This window comes from Gambusia affinis, linkage group LG19 (genome assembly GCF_019740435.1).
Source record: "Gambusia affinis linkage group LG19, SWU_Gaff_1.0, whole genome shotgun sequence".
NCBI lineage: Eukaryota > Metazoa > Chordata > Actinopteri > Cyprinodontiformes > Poeciliidae > Gambusia > Gambusia affinis.
The window spans coordinates 10,068,229-10,091,816 of NC_057886.1; the positions used below are offsets into that span (position 1 = coordinate 10,068,229).

Below are 23,588 nucleotides of genomic sequence, written 5' to 3' on the forward strand. Positions count from 1 at the left end.
TATCATCAGCAATCATGATTTCAGGTCAATTACGTAAATCCCCTTCCTTCCCCATTCTGATAATTGTTATCCAATAAAATGACTGGTGAGTGTACGAATAGATTTAAACTTGTTAAAAAAGAAGCGTCAATAATTTCAAACTCATGCAGTTCTTATTTCTGGGAAAATGGTTCAAACCTCATAATAAACCAAACATCAATATATTATACTCATGTCCATGGCGACTTCTAACTGAGAGTTCATTAAAATGTCAAATACTCACTGACTCAAACTTGCACCTGATGAGGACGCATGTTAACTATGTAGGGTTGTGCATTGCTCTAAAGGTTTTCTAGGGTATGTCTTTTAAAGCCGTCTACCTGTGAGTTGGTCATGCTTCCTAGGCCATCCTCAGAGTGCCCTTCAGGGCTCCAGCTGCCAACCTTCTGGGACATCTTCTTGGCACGAGCCGTCACCCAGGACTGGCTCTCGGGGATCCCGCCCTCCACCGGCCTGTGACACCCATAGAAAACACATCTTCCTGCTTTGATTTTCTTTTTTAAAAATAACAGTGCATCAAAAGGACTTATGAACTCACAAGCCGTTGCCAGTATCTATTGTCTCAGGCGGAGGCAAAGCGTTGTTGAGTCCCGGACCCCCGTCCTGGGAGGGGGTTGGTGGCTCCACGCGCTGAAACAGTAATGGCGTTCGGTTCTGTTTGAGATATACAACATGGCCGTCGCCAGCTATCAGGCAGACTGACAGGGAAATGCAGGGAAAAGGTGCAGAGCAGGAACAAAAAGGAGGCAGTTGCCTAAAGCAAGGCCAGGCAAAACAAAACCATGGGATCAAAGTAAAAAAGAGTAACTCTCGAACAAGTGATACCCCACAGCTACATCATGAAAGAGAAGAGAGAACATCCAGGAAGTTAAGCAACAGAGTGCTTTGTAGAGGTATAGAAGAAAGAGGAATTCATTACTGAAACCAGAGATTGACTAAAGAAAATAATCAGGGACCCTCTAGGGCAGTCATGTCCATTTCCAGTTGACAAGGTGTCACAGTTTGAGGCAAGTTTTAAATTTGTCTCTGCTTCGACAGCCCGGATTTAAATGTTCTATCTCTTCCTCAGCATGCCATCAAGTTTTAAAGCCCCTGTTAATGACTCACCAGTTCACCTCAGGTCAGGTTTGAAGCAGAGACACACCTAAAAATTGCAGAAAGCCAGCCATCGAACTCTGGAAAAGGATTTTGGGTTTCTTCTGAGAATCAGGTAATGATGAACATGGACAGAAGAAGCTAAACAAGATGCAACATGCTTCTGGATTAGTGGATGTAAGACTATAAGAAAGGGAGTGATAAATTAGGGAAGATTATGAAGAAAAAAGTCAAATATGAAGTACTGCCTTTTTTGCCATTTATTTATTAGTCATCTTCTAAAGTTGTAAGATGATTGACCAAACATATTTCACCTTGTTTCATATTTTTGTGCAAATTTATGAAAAAAAAAAAAAATTATAATCCATAAGAAGTTAAAATATTATTTTGAAACATCCAAGCTGTCTTGTTCATCCAGTATTAAACCAAATATAATGATAATGGCCAGTGGTGCCTTTGATGAAGCTTTCAGTTGAGGTTCTTTGTCTGATGTGAGCAGTGGTGTACCAAGTTACCTTAAAGTTTTGCCTGCTGAGCTTGAGAAGTGAAAGGGATGGGTGTGCTTGATTCTTTGCGGGGTGCGTGCCAGTTGGGTGGAGATGGTGAATACATTCAAAAGTGTACCATTTGCTGTTTTAACTTGACAATGACAATAATTATGTACAAAATGTGATTTAAAAATGAATTACTAGGATCCACGTTTACAACTATGACAACCTTGACTTATACAGCAGTTACTGTCGAGGTATTATGTAACGCATTTTAACAATTAACATCAACCTTTTCATGTTTCCCATCACAACATACTCTAACTTGACGGCTACTACCTCTTCAGCTGTGCAGTTGAAGGGGGAGAAATGGTGAGTACAAGCTTCAGTTTGGCGTTGACGTATTGTACGTAGCGAATGTCGTTATAGTGCTATTGATTATTCATAACGCTTGAAAAATTCTTAAGTAAACAAATTAAAATATGTCTGTAGTTAAAACGTTAATGGTTTGTGCAACTATGATCAGAAGGATTCCACATTTTTATTATTAAACTTGAATGTGTTTTTGTGCGACAACAATTATTATTTTTTTATTTCAGCATTTTATATTGTTATAAGTTTCACTCCACTGCAATGTAGTTCTATTAAGGACCAGTAGGAGATCAAGAGGTGGAGCTGGTGCTCCTGACTTCATGTTGCATGGGTCACATGAGGTGGAGACAGTTTGATAGTGTGTCATTTTGGTGAGAAGAAGAAATATTAAAGTCAATGAATGAATGAGGGGAATTCTGTGGGGTTGGAGTCAAAGGGATAAAAATGAGGTAACAAATGCACCTAATGGTCATACTACTACATGCAGTTAAAATGTGAAGCAGGCAAATATTGCTAATACAGTAGCATAATCCTGTCAAGAAGTAAAACATTTCCACTCAAAAAATAGGCCCTCTAATATTTCCAAACACTTTCAGAGGAACAATTATTAAAGACAATAGCCATCATGTAGAGAGTGGTCACTCCACTTCCTTGACAAGTGTTTGAGTGCTGAGTTTAAGGGCAAAGGAGAATGCTTTTATGCAGTGCAAAACAGTCCAAGGTTAGGTTAGCAGATGCAATGTCTTTGCAGGCAGTCAATATGGGAAATATAATAGGGATTTTTTTTTTAGGTATGGGCACCATTGGGGCTGTGACAACACTGGAGGATATAAATATGTGACCCGAATGGCACATTCTGAGCTTTGAACTTTGTGAAAGGTTCAGTTTTAAATCTCCACACCAAAACGTCAACACCGAAATTGCTGTTACAGACTTTGGCCACAAGATGGCAGCAACGTGTTTACAGAAAGCTTTTTCCATCATCGGAGCATTTACAAAGTCCTTCTCGTGACTTTTATTTATTTACTTATTTAATTTGTACTTATTGGGAAGTCCCGATTGGAGCAGAGGCTGTCACAGCCCACATTTGTAGAAACGAATCTACACACCTGTGGTCTTTATTTCAGCGCGTCAGTCTGCCTTTTAATTCAGGGGGCTCAGAGGCAGGCAGGGCGTTACTTTACTAGAGACTGCAGTACCTGTTCATCACGAAGAGCCTGGGATCGTTTGATCTTGCTCTGGCGATAGTACTCCATGATCATCATGGCCGCGTAGATTTTCCCAACCGTCAAATCTGTAGCTGCTGAGAGAATGACAAGTTACCCTGCAGGATTAGACACTTTGGTATGGGCCCTGAGCATGGAGGATGGTAAAGAAGAGCGAGGCATGCACAGAGTGTGCAACCTGCGCTTTACCACACAGAAACATACACAGATGGAGCAATAAGTCTTTTCACTGACAGATGGATATATAAATATATATTTTACAAATGTTTCCTCAAATTGAATGGCTCTCAATAGTATTAGAATTTCTGATTTTTTGTGATGCAAAAGAAATGCAAACAGGATCTTTTCAATTACTCAAATCATTTCTGAATTGTTTTCTTCAAAATTAATGCAACATTTATTTTGTACAATTCAAATACAAATCAAACAAATTTGTTAAAGAAAAATATGAAAAAAAAAACAACCTAGAAATAAAAAGTTGTGATAATCTTGATGCTCCTTAATTGCCCCTTTTCATTGAGCTCAAATTTTCTTGAAAAGAGGTCTTTAGTGCTTTAAAAAAAAAAAAATTCCAAGAGGTTTGTTAATTTTTCTGTTGAATTTTACAGCATAGGTATGAAACATTAAATACTGAAAAAAAAAATCAGAAATGATTTATCTTGTCTCATTTTTTTACATCACAAAAACTTGTCATTTTATCAGGGGTGTGCAGACTTTTTGTATCCACTGTAAGTAGTGCTTGCTATTTTAAACAAAATGCCATGCAGTCCCTCCCACATTGCCAGTATTGATGCATTCTGACTTTTTACAAGTTTTTAAGAGCAAGATTCATGCACTCATGACATTTCTCAATCTTTTGAACCACAAACAACTTTAGAAATGTATTTACTCTGGGGGTGCTGTCACTGTAATTAGCACAGTTCCAAATCAAAGTCTTTGCCAGTGCATGCAGTACAAGCATTTACCAGTTTATCTCCAGCATTAAAGTCATTCAAATAATTTCTTCCGCTTCATGGTTAAGCGTGTGTGACATAAATTATGTTTACATATTTACACTGAGATAAACGTCTCAGGACAAAGTGCACAGAAATACAAGGTTTATCAAACTTTATTCTGGGTACCAATAGAAGGAGCACACATTCCAACATGGGAACATTTACCACTGATTTAGGTTTTCCACTACAGCTGTTCCTGTACTTATGTACTTCTTTACAAAATGCAAAAAAACAAAACAAAAACAAAAAAAACCACAAAAAACCCCCCAAAAAAACCAACAAAACAATGTAACTGCAATATCAGACATCAAATGCCTGACGTTTATGCAATTAAATCCCTTTCTATACTCTATGTTTTTGTTGATTGGTGTTTCTTGGTCCTCATCTTCCAACATCTTATAAATGTAATTAGCTCACGTACTGTGAAAGACCTCCATACCACTTGATGAAGAGCTGCTAAGGCAATAGAGACCTTTGTGTAAGGGGACAGTGGACAAGGGAGGCAGCTAAAAGCATCCTGGATGAAGGCTGAAGAATCAAGTTTAGAAAACCTCTTCTGTGGAGCAGCAGAGAAGTTAATAACAAAGCTCACATTGTTTGTCGAATTATCCCTTAAAAAGATGCAGGTATAACCTACCGGTGATCTGCATTTCTGTAATACCACAGGCACTGCAAAATTGGAATTGAATACAGTGCATCATATTTGGTGCAAAAAATACAAGAGCCAAAACGGGTTTACTGTTGATAGTTAGGGATGCATAGAAATATCTTCTCAGTAGAACTTCACATTTAGACTTAAGCTCTGGCTGCCTGGAGTGAAAAGACATCTATAGAGAGTTTATCTATAGTATGACACCCTCTGATTTCAGGCACAGATAAAGCAAGAAATAGGAGATATGGTGTCTTTTGTATGTGTTTGTTTTCTGCGCAGAGTTGTGTTTTTATGCAGTTGCTTATTTAGTGGAGGTATGTTAGTATGTAATTAAGGAATCTGCCAGCTGATTCAGAGGGTGCAGCCGTGACAGAGACAGGAAGAGAGAGAGACTGACTGAGAAAAGCCGACCTCAGGTGGTGTGAAGTGAATCATTGTTGGAGCACTGGGTGCCATAAGGTGGCTGGACCAAGCCACAAATGTGTGTCCGCGCCAGCACTCTGAGACTTACCCTTGTGTGGTGTGACCAGCAAATCCAAAGTTTTCTGGGAGAGGTTGGGCCATATCGCCATCATCTCTTTCCTCAGCTCCGCGTCCATCTGATGCTTGTCAATGCCACCTAGACATATTCGTAGCAAGACCAATGCATGCATCCAACATGCGAGTACAAACCAATAATTTTGTTTAAAATGTTTACCACACAAGAACACATTATTCGTCCAAAGAAAAAAATTGATATAAAAAAGGAACACACCACATACAAACAAGGAGACAGACAAAAAGAAAGAAGGTGTTTATTAGTAAGACAGTTCAGCTTGTGACTCCATCTGGAACTCTTTCAATTTTAAGACGTGACATCCTAAATACATTGTATAATCTACAGACCAGGCCATATGAAGTAAGACATAAAGACATAAGGAGCAAGAACGATATGTGACAAGAATAAGATGCAAAATATTTCCTAGTGAAAGTCTAGAAAATATTTTAGACAATGTGCACCATGGAACTTTGTCTTCTAAAGTAAGTGCAAGCTATTATTATAAAGTTCAGATCTGAAAGTGTGTAATTTAAGCTTGGCACTTTGTTTGATCTACTTTTGTGACTCTTATTTTAAAGTACGGCAGGCTGTATTGACAGAGTCTGTTCACAAAAAACATTGACAACAGGTCATAAAAGGACAGAGGAATCCCTCACAGGTAATTTTTCATCGAGTCTGGACTGCATTTGATCCACTCAGATCACAAACATACACAATAAACTCGAGAGGCCCTCCCCTGTCTTCAATCACAATCTGTCACACTACATGTTGATCCACCGAGCCTGCAGCTGGAGTTCTGGAACCAAAGTGTTAGAGATTTGTTTGGGAGTTTTTCCCCATTTCTGCCTGGACTTTGTGCTCTAGCTCTCAGGGAAATTGCCCAAACACCATTAAAACTTAAAATACAAGCAAAGTTGCTGTATGTATAATAAAATTCATGGTGGTTACAGGTTTCTGACTTCCTCTTGAAGTGTATTGGGACGTGGTATAGGTGGGTGGACTTCAACCCCCCATTGTCGGGATTGTTCTGTTGATTATGAGCACGCCTCCAGGATGATGAAAAGGCAAATTTAACATTTTGAAATTTTTCAAACTCTTGTTTATAAAAAATGCAAGCATTTCAAAATTTTGGTTTTAAATCAAGCCCACCCATTGCAAAAATCTATTGACCTTTTTTGGAACCGAATTTTGTGTATCGTCTTATCTCATAAGATGCTAGAAGTAACTTAGTGACAAAGTAATTTCAAACATTTCATACCCTTCGCAATCTTGATATCCAGAGCTGTGCGGATCAAAGCCATGAGTGTGGAGTTGAAATGGACCGAGTTGTCGTCACCCACAGGTAGATCCATGCGAAGTAGTCTCTGTGAGGAAGCCAATTAAGGTGAACAGTGAGAAAATTTGGGAGGTAAAGGCAGTGTTTGTGGAACCTCCAGGTGACAGGACCACAAGGTTTGTGGTTGGAAGGGGAGCTGGGAAAAGGGGAAGGGCAAGGGTCCTCAGATTGAAGGAGCTTTGCACAGCTTATATAGTAGGAACTAACTCTACCTGTAATGGCTCAGATTAGAATTACTTTTCCGTTAGAAATCCCAGTAAACATATTTTAGTTACTTTTGTTGCATTAAAGAATTCCAAAGAGTCACTGATTTGTTTCGTAAGGATCACTTTGATCATGTTAACACTGACATCCAGAAGTAACCACAGGTTGGTTTAACAAATGAGCATTACAGGCTGAGCAGTGCGTAGTGTTACCTAGAGCTCCCCCTCAAGGTTTGGAGGTTCACAGTAAAAACAACTGAGACCAGCTGACAAACCAGTAAACCAAAAACAAACTATAGGAGAAATTACAGGAATAAATCACGTTGTTTTTTATTTATTGGTTTGATCTTCTATGGGTCTCATTGACTAGTATTAGAAGAGGACAACACATAGACAGACACCAACTCACTGCACGATGCTCGTGTGTGTTTTGGTGGAAAAAGACAACGAAAGGGTGAAAAACCCTTACATGCATTGCATCATGCATTCCCCGCGCACATTCCATTTAAAGTGCATCTACATTTTTCCATCTTTCCCCAAGTCCTTCTTGCACAAACAGTCCCCATGCAAGCATGCAGCGCACACACAAAATGTCTCACAGGACAAGCAGCCGAGTAGCTGTGAACAGAAAGTCACTGCTGGTGACATTGGAATGATCTTGAGTTGTTTCAATGTGGTTGTTGGTATAATAAACGAGAAAAGACAATGTAATTGTATTAACACAGATGAGTAATTTGCTGCATGTCTGGTTTAGATGTTGAGATCTAGTGTGTGAGAAATGGATTAAGGTTAAGAGGGTTAATAGGTGAGAGAGAGCAGTGTTTTTTATTTATTTTGTTTTTTAAAAAAGGGAATAGGAAAAAAAATCAAGAAAAGCTCACCATGGAGGAATTATTTTAGTCCATAAATATCTAACTTTTTGGGTAAACGTAAACTAAACACATGTAGGGAATATAAAGTGAAACATGAAATGGCAGGAAGTTTGTAACTGAAAAGTAAAGTTAAGGAAAGAGAGACGACAGAATTAGAAAAATCATCTGGTGCAGAAGAGGTGAATATAAGAAAAAGAAGTGACCAAAAACAAAATAACAAAAAAGGATGCATTTATAAAGAAGCAGAAAAACAGAAGCCATTATTGGTTGGCTGTATGTGTAAAAAGCAGTCCTGCCTGAAGGTTCTGATGTCTTTCCTCCAGAGAGAGAGAGAGAGATAATCAACAGTGAAAAGCAAGAGAGCTAACTATATCATTGTTTTGTGAACTGGGTTGAAATTTTCAAGTGAATTGGATTGAAAACACATGTATGGAAATGGTCACATGATAACGTTCGAAGGACAGATTATCGGATTAGACCATGCACAAAGCGCATGTCGTGTTGTTAGGCAGGAGAACAGAAGGGTTACGCATTTCCTTTCTATCAGGAGGGTCATTTATAATGCCTTGAAAACTCTTTCACATTTTGCCATATTTCAACCACAAACATCCAAGGAGTTTCATTGGGTTTGTATGTGTAAGAGCAACACAAAGCAGTGCCCAATTGAAATGGAAGCAAAAGTTATGTCATAAAACAAATATCTGGATGACATGCCATGCCTTTTTATACATCTCCCTTTACTACTACCCACTAAAGAGAAATTCCAGAGCAACCATTTGCTTTTAGTTCACCTGAGTGTAGCATGTTTAGGACATGAAATACTGTTCAGCCCATTATATAAAATGAAAATGGTATGACATAGCTACAACAAAAGTCTTGAAGGAACAGAGAAACTTGCATAGTGCAGGATGTGATTCTTGGCTCTTAAAATTGCACACCAACATGACTTTTTGAGCACTTGACTCTTCAGTTAATACTCTTTTTTTTTTTTACTTGTATTCTGGCTAAATCTTTTACAGAGTGTATGTGCATCTTTGGCATTTCACCTAAACTGACAAGCCAGGCTGGGAGAATATTGATCAGAAGGTGCCAAAAAGCCCATGATAACTTTGGGTGAGTTGTGAATTCTGCAAATCTGTCAGTTTTGGTGGATGAGCAAGAAGAAAAACCTTGTTGAATAAATAAATAAATGAAGTCTATGTTGTAAGTTCATCACAAGTCATATGGGGGACTTGGCATACCCCAAGTCATCGAACATAGCGGTGAGGAGACAGCATTGAGCTGTTGAGAAGTTGGACAGAGTTGATTTGAACATTATTATAGCTAAAGCCTGCAGAAGCCTAAGACGCTGTAGTTCGGAGGTTCACTTTTTAGGGGCCCAACAACACTAGAGCAAGTATTACAATAGGAAGCTCAAGAGCTGAATTGTACTGTATTCATTGGCAGAGCAGCTCAATCAAAGTCCAAAACTAAATCTAATTAATAGTCTCTGGCAAGACTTGAAATTTGCAGTTCATATATGTTCTCCATCTATCCTTTCTGGCTTTGTTTGGCCAATGAAGAACAAAGACTCAGGTGGACTGAACATATGCATGCCACACTTTTCAAATTTGGATATACAAAGTATGCGGAAAACTACGTATCTACCTTCCATTTTGCTACTGTACACTACTTTGTTTTTGTAGTGTACAATAAAAACATAGTAAAATACAACTAAGGTAGTGACTGTAGTACCAAGAAATGTGAAAGAGTTCAAGAGGCATCAATACATTTCCAAAGAAATGTAGTTTGAGAGCAAAACGCAAACAGACAGAAAGGGAGATGGTGATGGTGCATCAGATGAAACAATGGAAAATAACTGAGAAAGAGACCAACAGAGCTTAAACTGTATGGGTCAAACAGTATCGATCTCTACTTTTATTTGTGAGGTTAGGTTTTTACTCGGGGAAATGGCCCAATAAGACAATAATCTCGATGGGAAAGTTAATTAACCTCTGGAAATAAAATGGGGATAGGAATGACACATTATTAATATTGCAACTGTGTCGAAGTCCCATTCAATGTGGAACGGTAAATACAGAAAAATGTCATCACTATTTGCCCGAAGTCTGCTGATGAAGGAGCGATGGCTGGGAATGGAAATGGTCTCCTGTGCCTACAGGCTGTTTGGCTAGCTGCCCCCCCGGAGGCTTACAGTGATCTGCCAGTGATTTCTCATGGGAGCCGATCACGGGAGGAGTTAGGGGAACATATGCTCACACGGATGTGATTACCATTCTGTACGCTTCTATTTTGGAAATATTTCACGAGTCACTCTTTGTGTTTGTGGTATTTGACAAAAGGGTGTGTGCAGAGGGAAAAAAAAAAGCAAGAAAAACTACAGTGGCAGTGGGTGGTCATCGGTCGTGCAGAAGGCAGGTGAGAGTATGTGTGGGGAGGGGAGCAGCAATATTCAGAGATGAAAGGGGGCTGGAAACAGAATAGAACTGCATTGACGACAGAACCAAAGGACAAAGAGGAGATCGGACTTGCAGATAGAAAAAAAAGGCTGCTCGGGGGCTTGGAGCTGCTGCTACATGAAGGGTGACAGAAAAAAGAACGGCTTCTGAATGGCAACCAAAGGCTCCCTGAGGAAAACACATCACTGACACAAGCCCTCCTGCTCTCTCTACCATGAGACATAGCAGAAAATATCTATGTGTAGGTTGATGTGACCTAATTCCCTGTGTTTCTGTGTATGTGAGTGTGTATGTTCGAGAATGGGCCTCATCCACAGGAGGGAGCGAGTCAGAGGACGTTAAGTCTGGTGGACCTTCCAAGCCATACGAGTGCGATTCTTCATTGGGGTCCCCTTCCATAAAATGTTTGGGTTATTAACCTCTACACATAATTTCATCATCTGAATATCTGGAAAAAAGGTGAAAAAAAAGAGAGAAAAAAGATGACATCGCTCTGTTTCTGTATATTTTCTGAATGTATGCGTTTGTGAGCTTGCCTGTGTAGTGCAAACGAGCTGAGAGGGTCCCTCTTTCTCGTCCCCTCCTGCGGATACGCCACATGCCCTCACCCTGGCTGGAACCCTGCGAATTATCTTTCCTGCTACCTGCGCCCACCAGTTCCACACCACCACACAAAGGCCACAACACCGACCAGCCGACCCAAAGTTTTCCACGAAAATGAACAGAAACAAAACCAAAAAAACAATGACACTAAAGTTTACACCACGTTGAGCGCTTAAATCCCTGATCCCTCCCTTACAGACCACCCCCGAATCCCCACGACACCCAAAAGAAAGGCTTTGATAGAGATGGGGGTGGGCCTTTCTGACCTTGTAGGCCACCCGTGCTGGACACCTCTTCCCTAGGCCCAGCGGAGGACTCATGTGTCTCAGCATGTCATACATTTCCCTGCAACTGATCCTGCCACTGCATCATCAGCCAGTGCCACCACCCAGTTACCAAATCAGGAGAGGGAGAGAGAGAGGCAGAAAGTAGATGAAGTTAAAGTATAGATTTGAAAATAGAAAATAGGATATTAGAAAGATACAAGAGAAGGTGGGAGGAAATTCACCAAAACAAATAAAAATAGACAGCGAGGAGGACACGCTTTTGACTTAGAGAGTCTGTGGGAGTGTGGGTTTTTTTTTGAGGTAAAATATTTCTCATCTCAAACGTGAGACTTAGAAACCAAAGGAGGCAGCAAATAAAAGCTGAGGACTGGAATTTAGTCACGTTTCTGCTAAGTCTAGCATATATACAAGTTTTTCTGTGCAAAAGATTAAAAAAGTTTAAGCAAATGCTTAAAGGGAACACAAGAATTGCAGGTCTACAATCTAAAAAAAAAAAAAAGAGTATGCTTTCTTAAGCCAGGTTTTTAAAATTTCTTTTGCTAAACATTTATATTAATGTTCTACATTTCTTAGTAGTGTTTTAGAGAAATCCTGGTTGATAAATTTTCAAAAAGGAATTAAGCAATAAGAATTTGCAAGAATTTTTCAACAATACTTTATCTCTCTCTTTTAAATGTTTTAGCTACTGTTGTCGGTGGCTAAATAATGATGAATTCATATTTTTTTTACTATCTTGAACTAATATTTAACATTGGTTATATATGCTAACTATCAAAATCGCCCTTCAAAAAAACATGAAAAGCAGAATTATGTTCAGTAAACACTGAATCTTGCTTCCGTATGTCGGTGTGTGTTCAGTATGTTTGTTGGCGTGTGTTTGTGCGCAATTTCAAAGAAAGGCAGAGCAAAGCTTGACAGAAGGCAACAAGCTGTGTCTGCTCTGATCAGAGAAGGGAGGAAGAGGAAAGGGTGTCAATGCAGTTTCTGTTGTTCCCCTAAAACCCCCGAAACCAAGAACAATGCAACACTACAGTGGACAACCGTAGCTTGCTACATTAAAGCCAGCAAGCAAAATAAAAAAATAAATAAATAAAATAAAAAAAATAAATAAAAAATCAAAGATAGACAAATAAATACAAAATCAAACTAAAAAGATCCAGTTTATAATGGCCAAACATCTTAAAAGTTATCATTTTGTGCATTTAACATGCTTCTCTAGGTGTCTGCATTGTCCTGCACATTCTCTCAGCAGTTCAGAATGCAAGTCGATAATGGTGGAAAAGAAGTTGAAATGAAAAACTAAAGAAAACAAACTAAGAGAACAAAAAAAACAAAAACAAATCAAAAACAAAAGCAGCATTCAATCCATTCCTGGATGCCGTGGCTAGCAAGTGTGGTTGAGAAGGTTTCATTTGAATGAGAGTCAAACCTTGCAGGCCACCCTATGGGGGCATTTCTTTCCTAAGCCAAGAGGCGGGTCGATAACTCGTAATAAACTGTACATGTCCTTATAATGTATGCGCCCGCTGCAAGAAGAATACAGGGGAGTTAAACATGGACACAAACAGGGGGGAAAAACATCCAGAGAGAAGAGAGGACATTGGGAGCAAGAACACAAGATCGACAAGAACAAGAAGAGACTTTACAGTGTTGTAAAAATGATCCTTGAGATAAGATAAATTACAAAAACATCACTTCATTGCAAGGCATCTTTTATGTAATGATTGTGTAGCTTTTATAAAACAAGCCCTTGATATCTGGCTAAAGAGTTGCAGCGAATAAACAATACAATTCAAGAAACAGCCCACAGACTAGGAAAGTATGCGCTTGATAATTGCTTAATAGCTGCTTTTGATGTGAGGAGTCCCTCCCTCTTAAATACATGTTTAGTGTTAGCTATTTGTTGTTGCTTCCTGGAATTTGTCTCCCTACATGTTTGCAGAAAAAGCAAGTCTTTTCAATCATTGGCTAGATATTTATTAAACAAATGTATCCATTCGTAACTCCTTTATTATTATGATGTTTTAATAAAACTGACTATATAAGAGATCTCAAGGCTACTCTCAAACAGTTTTGGTTTTAGCTCCTCAAGTCTTTTTCCTTCTTAACGGTTAAACAGTTTGCAGGAAAGCATAAGGGAACACACAAAATCTGGAATACAGATACCTTGAAACTTAGCATGTCTACAGCAGATATTTACATTAAAGGGAAGGTTGGTGTGGAGTATAGACACTGCCACGTTAAGTTTTTGCCAGTATGCCGTTTCCAGTAGAGGGAGAAGATTTAGAAACAGGTAAAAGATATATCTCGGGAAGGAGGAGGGCAGGAGAGGAGAATTTAAGGGATGCTCTGTGAGATGGAGATAACCAGGAGTCCCATGTGGTTATTCACATATGGAACTATTTGGCAAGAGGTTCACTTTGTTGTGACAAGCTGAGCACTTGGATCTGAAAGCTGCAGTAGTATATACTACTGCAGCTTTAAGAACATAATTCGTTATAAAGACATTTGCGAGTCAGAATTACTTTTTACCAGAGAGAAAAGCGGTCACAGAGTTACTCTGCGGTGACCACAGACCCTGGTGAGAATCCCTGTGTGAGCAAACTTGTTAGAACATAAAGGCAACAATTTAACATATCAGAATGTGATATGGTAACTTGATGTGTGCGACTCTATAAGCTTTGTGTTTCATTGTAGATGGGGGTAGGCATGTTAGCACTCACCAGGCAGCAGGATCATACTCGGCCCATATCCTTACATACTCATCAAGGTGGTGAGGTCCCAGAATAGATGAATCTCTTGTCAGGTACTCAAAGTTGTCCATGATGACGGCTACAAACAGATTCAGCATCTGGACATATAAGGATTTGAACATACACACAGAAACGTTAACCATTCAATTTGACAAAAGGTATCTTATAATCAGTCAAACAAGTTCTGCAGCTGGTCTACCAACCCAAAGATGTTTTTTCATGCTTTTCCCCTCCGATTCAATACTTTGTTGAACCGTACTTTATAGCAATTAGCTGCAAGATCTCTAAGGTTTCTCTCTATCACCTTTGCACATCTAAAAATCAAAATGTCTGCCTATTCGTTTTTGGCAAAATAGCATAAGTACAGCCAGACTGAATAGAGAGTGTTTGTGAAATTTAATTGACCAGTCTTGATCAAGTGAGAAAAATTATCAACCCAACTAAAGAAAGGAGTATCCACAGCACGATCCTGGCACGTGTTTTAAGATGGAATTGTATTTTTCTACCAAACATAGCAGTATATCCTCTTCTACATATTGTGTCATGTAGATTCATCATTGAGTAAATTAGTACATGTTTATGGTGGTAAAGAGATGTAAATAATTCTGTAAAACATTGTGATTTTCCTCTACTGGTAGGATCTGACTGTAAAACCTCGCAGTGTGTACTCACCAAGAACGAACAGAAGAAGATGAAGGAGACAAAGTAGAGGTAGGCCACCTGGCTCCCACACTCCGGCCCTGTGTTTCCTGAATTGATGTCGCACTCCTTACCCCCCAGACAAGCTAGCATAATCTCATGCCACGCCTCTCCTGTTGCGCTCCTTCAAATGCACAAAAATGACCTCTTTAGCAAAGAAGGAGTATGGAAGGGAACTGAACATTTACACAAAGTGCAAGAATTACGATCATTGCTGTATATAAGGACATCCACTCTTTCTGGGGATCCTAAACACGTGCAAATAATCACCTAAAGAGAAGCATCAAAGCCTGCACAAAGGTCCTGAAGTTGTTGTGTTGGTTGATGGCACTCTCTCCATCTTCCTCAATAGCAATATTTCCAAATAGCTGCCAAACAAAGTCATATTATTTTTAACATTAAAATAAATTTTAGGCAGAAGTAGAGTAAATCTGAAAAACACATGATGTTAAGACTGTGACTGTTATACTAGTCTACTTTGGAGCTCGCATCAAATCTCATTTGTCTCTACATTGCCCCATGCTATAAGTTCACAAAAGTAAAATTTGTTAAATGCACCTTCAAAGCACGGTAGGAAAAGTAAGGTGAAGGGAGTCACCCACCTGCATCCCGATTATGGCGTAGATGAAAAACAGCATGGCAATGAGAAGGCAGACATAAGGAAGTGCCTAAGGAGGAACACACATGACAAGAATTTATAACATGTAAAATATACAGACTATCATCGCTTATAGAATACTATTTTTTTTTTTTATTAGTTAAAACTAAATTAAGATTTTCACCAGTGTGAAGATTTGAACATAAGGACAGAAATCACAGCAAATATGCATAATTTACCCTTGTTAGAAATCAAGAAGAAAATCCATCTTATGCATAATTAATGATTTGTGATTTTCAAACATCATAACCTTTGCATAAATAATTTTTCTTTCCTTTTTATGAAGCAGATACACATTTATTTCCTGCTTGCCATCCACAGTGTGGATATGAAATATACAGAAGTCTCAACGACAGAGTCTGACTGTGACCGAAACACGCTGATGGGATACAGTTTAATTTATTTGATTTTCTATAGTCAGTGACTGAGATTCATCGATAGCAGGACTCAAAACACCAAATAATGCAAAATACTTTTTTTTTTTTTAATCAGTGACTATTAAAAAATATGCTTGCCACAGAACATTTTAATGCTAAGCTGTATATGCTGTTTATGTTCTCAAAAATGAACACACAGAGTCATAGGGTAATTTGAATCAAACCTTGAATGACTGAACAAAGGTCCAGAGCAGGATGCGAATGGTTTCTCCCTGCCTCAGCAGTTTGATGAGACGAGCTGCTCTGAACAGTCTTAGGAAACTTAAGTTGATGAAATTATCCTACAGTACAGCCACATCATGACCAGAGATAAAGATAGACGGGAAGGATGAAGATAGGAAGCGACAAGGAGATGGGAGTTAAAGAGGAACACAAAAGAGGGACAGAAAGGAGGAATTGGGGTGAGAATAAAATGAAACAGTGGTTAGTTTTGCAGCAAGCTGTGGCATATCTAAAATGACAAAAAACATAAAACGGGGGGGAAGAAACAAAAACAAAACTCAAATTAATGCAGATTTAAAGTCAATAGAAATAAAATAATAAAGAGTCATACAAGTCAAAGCAAACCAAACTCAAGTCAGCAAGGCTCCAACAAGCTCTTCATATCCAGTAGATCGGGCAAACAAAACAATGCAACACACCAGGGGAAAAAGAAAACAAAAACATTCAAATCTAACTAGCTTCATCCAATCAGGGATATGTTATTAGTAGTTGTGGCAGAGAAGGTGAACAGTTTGAGTGCAGGACTGTCAGGACATTTTCTTTCAAAGACAACCAAATGCACTAATTCTCTCAAGGCAAAGATGCAAATTGTAAAGCATGACAAGCACACAGCATGCAGAAGGAAAGAAAGCAAACCACAGATTTTACAGCAGCTCATGCATCGCTTGAACAGACTGAAGAAGTCAAATAGACATTGTACTGATGTCACAATCAAATAAGAGCAACAGAACCACAACGTTCTAAAATCATTTCTTAAGTTTTCACATTTGCACAAAAAAAAAGAGTTATGTTGGATTTTGTTGCTTTTATTTGATTTTCTTGATTATATAACATCTTACAGAACGTGTCCTTCCACTGTTTATCAGATAACAGAACAAAAGACCGCTGTTTGAAACTGAGCGCTGGAAAGGACCTGGCAGCAGCACATGCAGGTTACTGTACGGCATTTAGTGCATCACTCTATGAGTGTGTATGGCTGTGTTTGTTTGTGTGTGTTGTAAAAATAAAGAGCTGCTGCCAAAGGCATGCAAGGGTCATCATGCATTACTTATTCTCTCTGCCAGGAGCAAACCTTTGGAGTCAGTGATATGCAGAAAAAAATATAAAAATCTACCAGTCACTTTCAAATGTGTGGGTGAATATGTGAATATTGTAAGCTCACATATTGAGCTTAGCAGTCTGTAGTGGTTTATAGTGTCTTAATCCTTTACAAACTCTGTTCAAGTTCTCAGTAAAGGATATACAGTGAGTGTTGTGGGTGAGTCAATCACAGCATGCACAATTCACAAACATAACATTGGCTGGGATGCCGATAAAATACATGCAGCAAAATAAGATCTCCAAAAAAATTACAAACCATCTACATGTGGATGTTGCAGACATATGGTTTATAGCAGCACATTTTTGGGATTTTTGGTTGATTCCAAGAACAACCAGACAGATTGACCAAGCCGGTTGTCATGGGTGGAACACAGAGGATTCATAGTGCATTTTGATTGGGCGAAATCACAGGAACAAGTCGAGGGGGAGAGAAAGGGAACAGGGCAAAGTAGATTACAGAAGGTCGCCGTAAAGTGTGTAGACGATTTAAAGAAAGCATGTGAAAAGAAAGAAAAAAAAAACAAGACAATAAATCAATGGTCAAATCATCCAAAAATCAGCACAATATAAGGTGTTAGATTACAGATTTTGCACAACTTTATAAAATTGATAAAATAAAACAAACAAAAAAAAACTAAACAACAATAACAGCACTTAATAAAAGATTTTTATGGGTTCCTTCCAGCTAGCCTTCCATATTGTATGGGTTCCTTCCAGCTAGCCATAAATTATTTACAGGCATTTGGTTGTTTTGGGTGTCAAGGTACATCACCTCAAATTAGAAGAAAAAAGTCATAGTTTTAAAACTATATAAAAAAAAATACACAAAAAAAATTGGTGCCATTTTTCAAGAGTTGGCTTTACCCTCTTAGCTTTAGGAAAATAAATGTGTACTACTTCAGGATACTAAGACATTTTGGGCAATTTAATGCTCCCAACTTTGTAGAAACAGTTTGGGGATGGCCCCTTTTTGCTGTACAAAGTGCCACGAAGACATGGTTGGGCAAGTTTGGTGCGAAAGAACTTGAATGTCCTGCTGACATCTACCTGACTGAACAAGCTTGTGATGTTTTTCAGCGCCGTTGGTGTCTGACAATAAATGCACTCCTGGCAGTGTCGGCTTTACTATTAAGTCTACAAGAACAGGATGTCCCTGAAGAGTTCACGTGTGTGAAAGTACACGAGTGAATACGTTTGTTTATATAGTGTTTGTAAAAAGAAATAGAAAACTGATTTTATTAAAATAATATAGTCTTAGGTGTCTCTTTGTCACACTAAGAGTGAGATCATTACTGAAACTTTGATGCACTGACTGTAGTGACTATCAGACATCTGAAACAAGCAAATAACATGATTGGCTGCTTGGACAAGCTGTTAACTGGGTCTATGTAGAGCATCAGCATGCTCCCTGCCTTGCTGACGGTGGCATCGGAGTTGGCTGGCTGGATTCCCATCTCACCAACTGGGACAATTATATAAGACTTTCAAGAGACGGTCACGCATGACTGAGCAATGCCAGACTCAACGATGATATCTAACTCACGCTCTTCCCTTATTCTCTTGGCTTGTATAAGTTTTTGAGAGACAGTCACAGATTTAAAACTTCACTGACACATGCTGCAGCCCACCTAACTTATACTGCACTTCCAGAGGCTTTTTCAAATGTAATACTGGCCTTTTAGAAGAAACGACTTTAGAACATAAATGGCAAAATTTGTACTTACCCCAAGCTCTGTGACCAGGATGTCTGTAATGCTGCCCAGAACTGTCACACAGTCAAAAATATTCCAGGCATCTTTGAAATAGTTCTGAACAAATCAAAGAAGAGAGGGAGTGCAAGGGAGGAGAAAGATGGGGCATAAAATGTCAGCGGAATAATATGGAAAATGATGTGAAGAAATTTATCAAGGTGGAACAAGACACAGAAAAAAACATGGATTTGGAAAGGAAGGTAAGTATGAATAAAGGAAATCAATTTAGATAGAGAAAAGGGTTGTTTAAATAATTCGAGATGAAGAACGAGTAGCACAGAAAAAGCAGCAGAGAGAGAAAAGCAGAATGGGAAAGTGTGATAAAAGACATGTCAGACTCAGACAAGAACAGATAAAAATTAGATTGGACAAATGGTCCATCACTGACGGATGGAGGCCATGTACTCAAGTTGAGGACAAATTCTGCTGCAGCACACAACAAAAGCTGCCATCAAACATCATAACATCACATATAGAGTATACATGACTTAAAAATGCATAGTTAAAATTAAAGTCTGAAAAATATCTGGTTTTAATGTGTATGAAAGGAATCACAGAGCCTGGTCAAGACAAAGAGTTGATACTCTGAGCACTCCTTTTTTCTAGTGGTTGCCTGTAGCTAAACTGTGCATTAGACTTAGTGGCAGCTATCAAAATAAACCACCTTGATACACACCTACACACACACACATGCTGATAAAGGACATGTCTGAGGAGTGGCATTATTTAGGCTTAAGATGTCCATGTTGACTGTGTTCTAGCCTTCTTACTAAGATTCAAATCCTCTTCTGTCTAATCACCGCCCTCAGAGTAATCTTTGCTTCTATTTTCGTCACCAATATGTCATTCACGCGATTTCAACTAATTACTACGGTGCTGTTCCCACACTGTCCTTTATCTCCCCCGACCATTCAGCCTCAAAATATATCTTGCTCTTTCCTTGCCTTTTTGTTCCACAGCTTCAGCAACTGCACAATTTGCCCTTTGATTTTTGTTAGTTTTATATGTGTACAAAAACAGTAAACCACAACTTGAACTCAGTTTTCTCCACAAAATGAAAACAATAATGCAGAACAATTAATATGTGTGTTTCTACTTCAGAAATCTTTGTTCAGGAATCAGTTTAGGTCCATTTCCACTGTTTGTACAACAGATCTGAATGAATTTTATAAGCATTATGCTTTAGTTATATTAGTCCATTGTCATTTTCAATCTAATCGACTTTAAATTTCCCAGTTAAAGTTTAGGTTTAGGCTTGTAACCTGTTCCCATTAGGATGTTAATGCTCCATCATGTGCTAAGAAATGCAAGTGGTTTTATGTTTGTATAGGTTTCTAGGCACTGTGTTGCTGTTGCTGTTCTTTACTTCTGATCATACTTGTCTGGGTTTCATCTGATTTAACATGAGACATTCCAAATGCATCCCTTTTACAATGTATCTACATCCATATGAAGACAACATTAACATTAATAACTGGGTTATCTTCCAGGAACTCCACGAAAATACATGAGAGCAGTGCATTTTTACAAAACAAAAGCCCACACACATATACACTCACCAGAGCCCCAAAGGCAATGATCTTAAGGACACACTCCAAGGAGAAGAGCGAAGTAAACACTATGTTGAGGTTGGCTAAAACTGCTTCGTAGGTGTCAGAAGCTCCATCATACTAAACACAAAGACACACAGTACAGTCAATTAGGAATAAATTAAATGCAATAGACAAACATCAGAATCAGTCTGACCTATTCCGTATTGACCGAATATTTTACATCAAATATTCGAATTTTACACTTTGGGAAAACTTCTTACGGTTACCAGAAGATACAGTTAGCTTAAAGTCTATGATAGTGATTCTAAAAGTAATATTAATAAGTGCCACTTAATAAACACCAAGTTCTTCTTTTTTTGCACGAATTGCACACAACTATACATTATTTCCAGTGGGACAAGAGGAGCCCACACGGATCTGTGCATCTGATTGGCAGGCCTTCCATGAACATGCAGATGCAAAAGTTCCAGCCGGAAAAGAAATTTACACTTTGGCCAAATATTATCTCAATAAATCCATGAAATTCTCCTTCAGTGTAAATGTTGAAAAAGTATAAGTACAGAGAAATACATTGTGATTAGTTTGTATTGCTCAAAGTAGGTAACATGGTCGAGATGTTTCCAAAATTGAAACTGAAACATGGCTAAACTAGGATGATGTTATTCCTAGATCCATGGTCTGCATTGCAGACAAAAAATAAAAAAGGCAAAATCTGCTTTAAATAACAAAGGCAGCCCAAGTTCTGTTAGTGGTACTTGTAACACTGATAACAACTATGGGGCTATGTTACTGCGTATATGTTTAGCTCATTGTGACTTACCTTCATCATTAGCACCACGGTGTTGAGCGCGATCATAGCCATTATGGTATATTCAAATGGCGGTGACACCACAAACTCCCACATTTTGTACTGATAGCTCAATTTATTCTGAGGCATGTGGCGTGTCAGAGGCCTGGCGTTGATGGCAAAATCTATACAAGCTCTCTGTCCAAAACAAGAGAAAAGTTCAATTCTAGTCCCAACCAAGTTCTCTGAACTCACAGTAAGAATTCAATTATCATAATGCTAATTTGCGATATTGTGTTAGCTTCTTACCTCGTTCTTTTCCAGACTATATTCCTCCATCATTTTGTCTCCTTGTTCTTGGAAGGTGATGATAATAAGAGCAACGAAAATGTTGACGAAGAAGAAGGGGAAGACCACGAAGTACACCACGTAAAAGATGGACATTTCCATCCGATATCCTGGGCTCGGGCCCTGATTCTCATAGGTCGCATCCACTGAATGTTTCAGCACCCTGTGGGGGGAAAAAAAACAGGTTATCAAATTAAAGAAAAAAATGCAGTTCTCTACTCAATTTTACATAAGTATAATAGCTTACTGCGGCCACCCCTCTCCAGTGGAAACAGTGAAGAGGGTGAGAAGGGCCCAAGCCACATTGTCATAGTGGAAATCGTATTTCTTCCACTCCCGCTTCTGCGCCCTCACTTCGTTATCACGTTCATACACCAGATATTCGCCTCTAAAAGACACATATTGCATCCTCAGTATGACAAAAAAATACTTAGGTTTGTTCTCATATGCATACATCTTTGGACTTCGGTGCATGTCCTGAAGACATTGGAAAGAAACAAAATGACTTCACAGACAAACAGTATTAGGCTGTCATAAAGCACTGGTACTTCCTGACCTGCAGTCGCGCTCGAACTCTTTGGATTCATCAGTGCAGAAAAAGAAACGTCCCTTGAAGAGCTGCACAGCTACCACAGCAAAGATGAACATGAAGAGTAGGTAGACAATCAGGATGTTCAGGACGTTCTTTAGTGAGTTCACCACACAGTCAAACACAGCCTGATCACAGAAAAAACAGAAAGAAGTAGGGATGTTGTTTACATTTGTCAAAATAAAAGGTTATACATAAATATATAACACCTATTTTTCTCTTGCCACATACAACAATAAGGCTTCAACCTTGCAGAAGGTTTTTTGAGTTTGATGAGTAAGGTGGACATACCTTGAGCTTTGGAAGCCGTTTAATGGTCTTCAGAGGACGCAACACTCGCAGAACCCTCAAAGATTTGATCGTGCTGATGTCTTTTCCTTTACTGCTACCCCTACATATGAACACGTAGACAAACACACACATAAATTAAACAGTTTAAGGACAATACAACAGCCTGCATACCAAAATGGCCGTGCGCAGCCATTTTTTTGTTCAGCACTGATTCGAGTTAGCTCGCAATGAGTAACTGCGTCAGGGTTAAATACATAGCAACACATGCAGCATTGCTATAATATTACACTACATCCTTACTTCTAAGTGTGGCTTTGGCATTGTAGCTACATGCTAGAGTTAGGTGTCTTTTCAGAACTATCGTACATGCTATCAATACTGTCTTAATACTGTTGTTTTACTCTACTTGCTAACCACTTTGCAATGTATTTCAATGCTTTACACATGTGGCTATAGCCTTGGCTTGCACATGCCCAGCCAATGGTAAAATCTATTCATGCTGCATTGAAACCTTGCTTCCATGCTGAAAGATTTTTTTCTCTTTTCAGCAGCAGCCAGAGTGATGGAGAAAGGTATATTTTGGAGAATTATTTCTGGAGAGTTTTGTGTGGTGTGGACTTTGCTTGACATAAATAAGTCTTCAGCAAGTGTCACTCTGCCATAGTAGCACTATGTGCCATAGATTTACATACTAAACATCAGATACACATCTCTCCCAAATATTCTGGGCATTCCTAGTAAGGATTTGAACAGATTAGCTGCTTATTGATGTTCAAACAACGTAGACTATTATATTCAAAGCCTCTCAGCCTTGATCTTCATGAGTACCAAGACAAGCCTTGGTGAAAACCTAAAACTAAATCCAAGTCATGCTCTTCTACTCTCTATATAGTCACACAATATCAAATTTAAGAACTACAAATAAGTAACAATATGATATGTTACACAGTTGCAATTATGCATTAGGAAAATCCTAATGTGAGCTGATTATGAGCTAGAAAACTTTACAGTAGTTTAAACGCTCCTTTAGTTCTCTGCAAATATGTTTTTTCACCACACTTGACAATTAGGGTGAAAAGATGAAGTTTAAAGGTTACCAAAGCGGTAGCAGCTGTGTACACAACTGCCAACTTCTTCCAGCTGCCAGGCCAGATGGCAGCCTGCTGGTAGTTATATACAAATTTCTGATTTGGTGTGCAAGACTGCACAAGTGTGCATGCTGCGCTGAGCTTTT

General features: G+C 38.8%; 1 protein-coding gene across 23 annotated transcripts in view; it reads right to left on the reverse strand.

The window, feature by feature from the left end:
* Positions 1-23,588, reverse strand: part of cacna1aa (calcium channel, voltage-dependent, P/Q type, alpha 1A subunit, a) — an 84,590-nt gene that overhangs the window by 13,105 nt on the left and 47,897 nt on the right. For 8 of the 23 annotated variants that reach the window (XM_044101039.1, XM_044101036.1, XM_044101035.1 and 5 more), the window contains 19 exons: positions 22,355-22,454; positions 22,031-22,191; positions 21,722-21,862; positions 21,436-21,637; positions 21,160-21,324; positions 20,346-20,456; positions 18,760-18,843; positions 17,292-17,294; positions 15,877-15,993; positions 15,220-15,285; positions 14,888-14,985; positions 14,591-14,741; positions 13,889-14,016; positions 12,595-12,691; positions 6,664-6,769; positions 5,379-5,486; positions 3,194-3,297; positions 578-693; positions 360-492 (listed from right to left, as the gene is read on the reverse strand). In XM_044101039.1, coding sequence (XP_043956974.1) covers positions 360-492; positions 578-693; positions 3,194-3,297; positions 5,379-5,486; positions 6,664-6,769; positions 12,595-12,691; positions 13,889-14,016; positions 14,591-14,741; positions 14,888-14,985; positions 15,220-15,285; positions 15,877-15,993; positions 17,292-17,294; positions 18,760-18,843; positions 20,346-20,456; positions 21,160-21,324; positions 21,436-21,637; positions 21,722-21,862; positions 22,031-22,191; positions 22,355-22,454 — 2,191 coding nt within the window. Of the gene's footprint in view, positions 1-359; positions 493-577; positions 694-3,193; positions 3,298-5,378; positions 5,487-6,663; positions 6,770-11,144; positions 11,242-12,594; positions 12,692-13,888; positions 14,017-14,590; positions 14,742-14,887; positions 14,986-15,219; positions 15,286-15,876; positions 15,994-17,291; positions 17,295-18,759; positions 18,844-20,345; positions 20,457-21,159; positions 21,325-21,435; positions 21,638-21,721; positions 21,863-22,030; positions 22,192-22,354; positions 22,455-23,588 lie in introns of all 23 variants that reach the window. The other 15 variants (XM_044101040.1, XM_044101037.1, XM_044101022.1 and 12 more) reach the window with 9 other exon arrangements.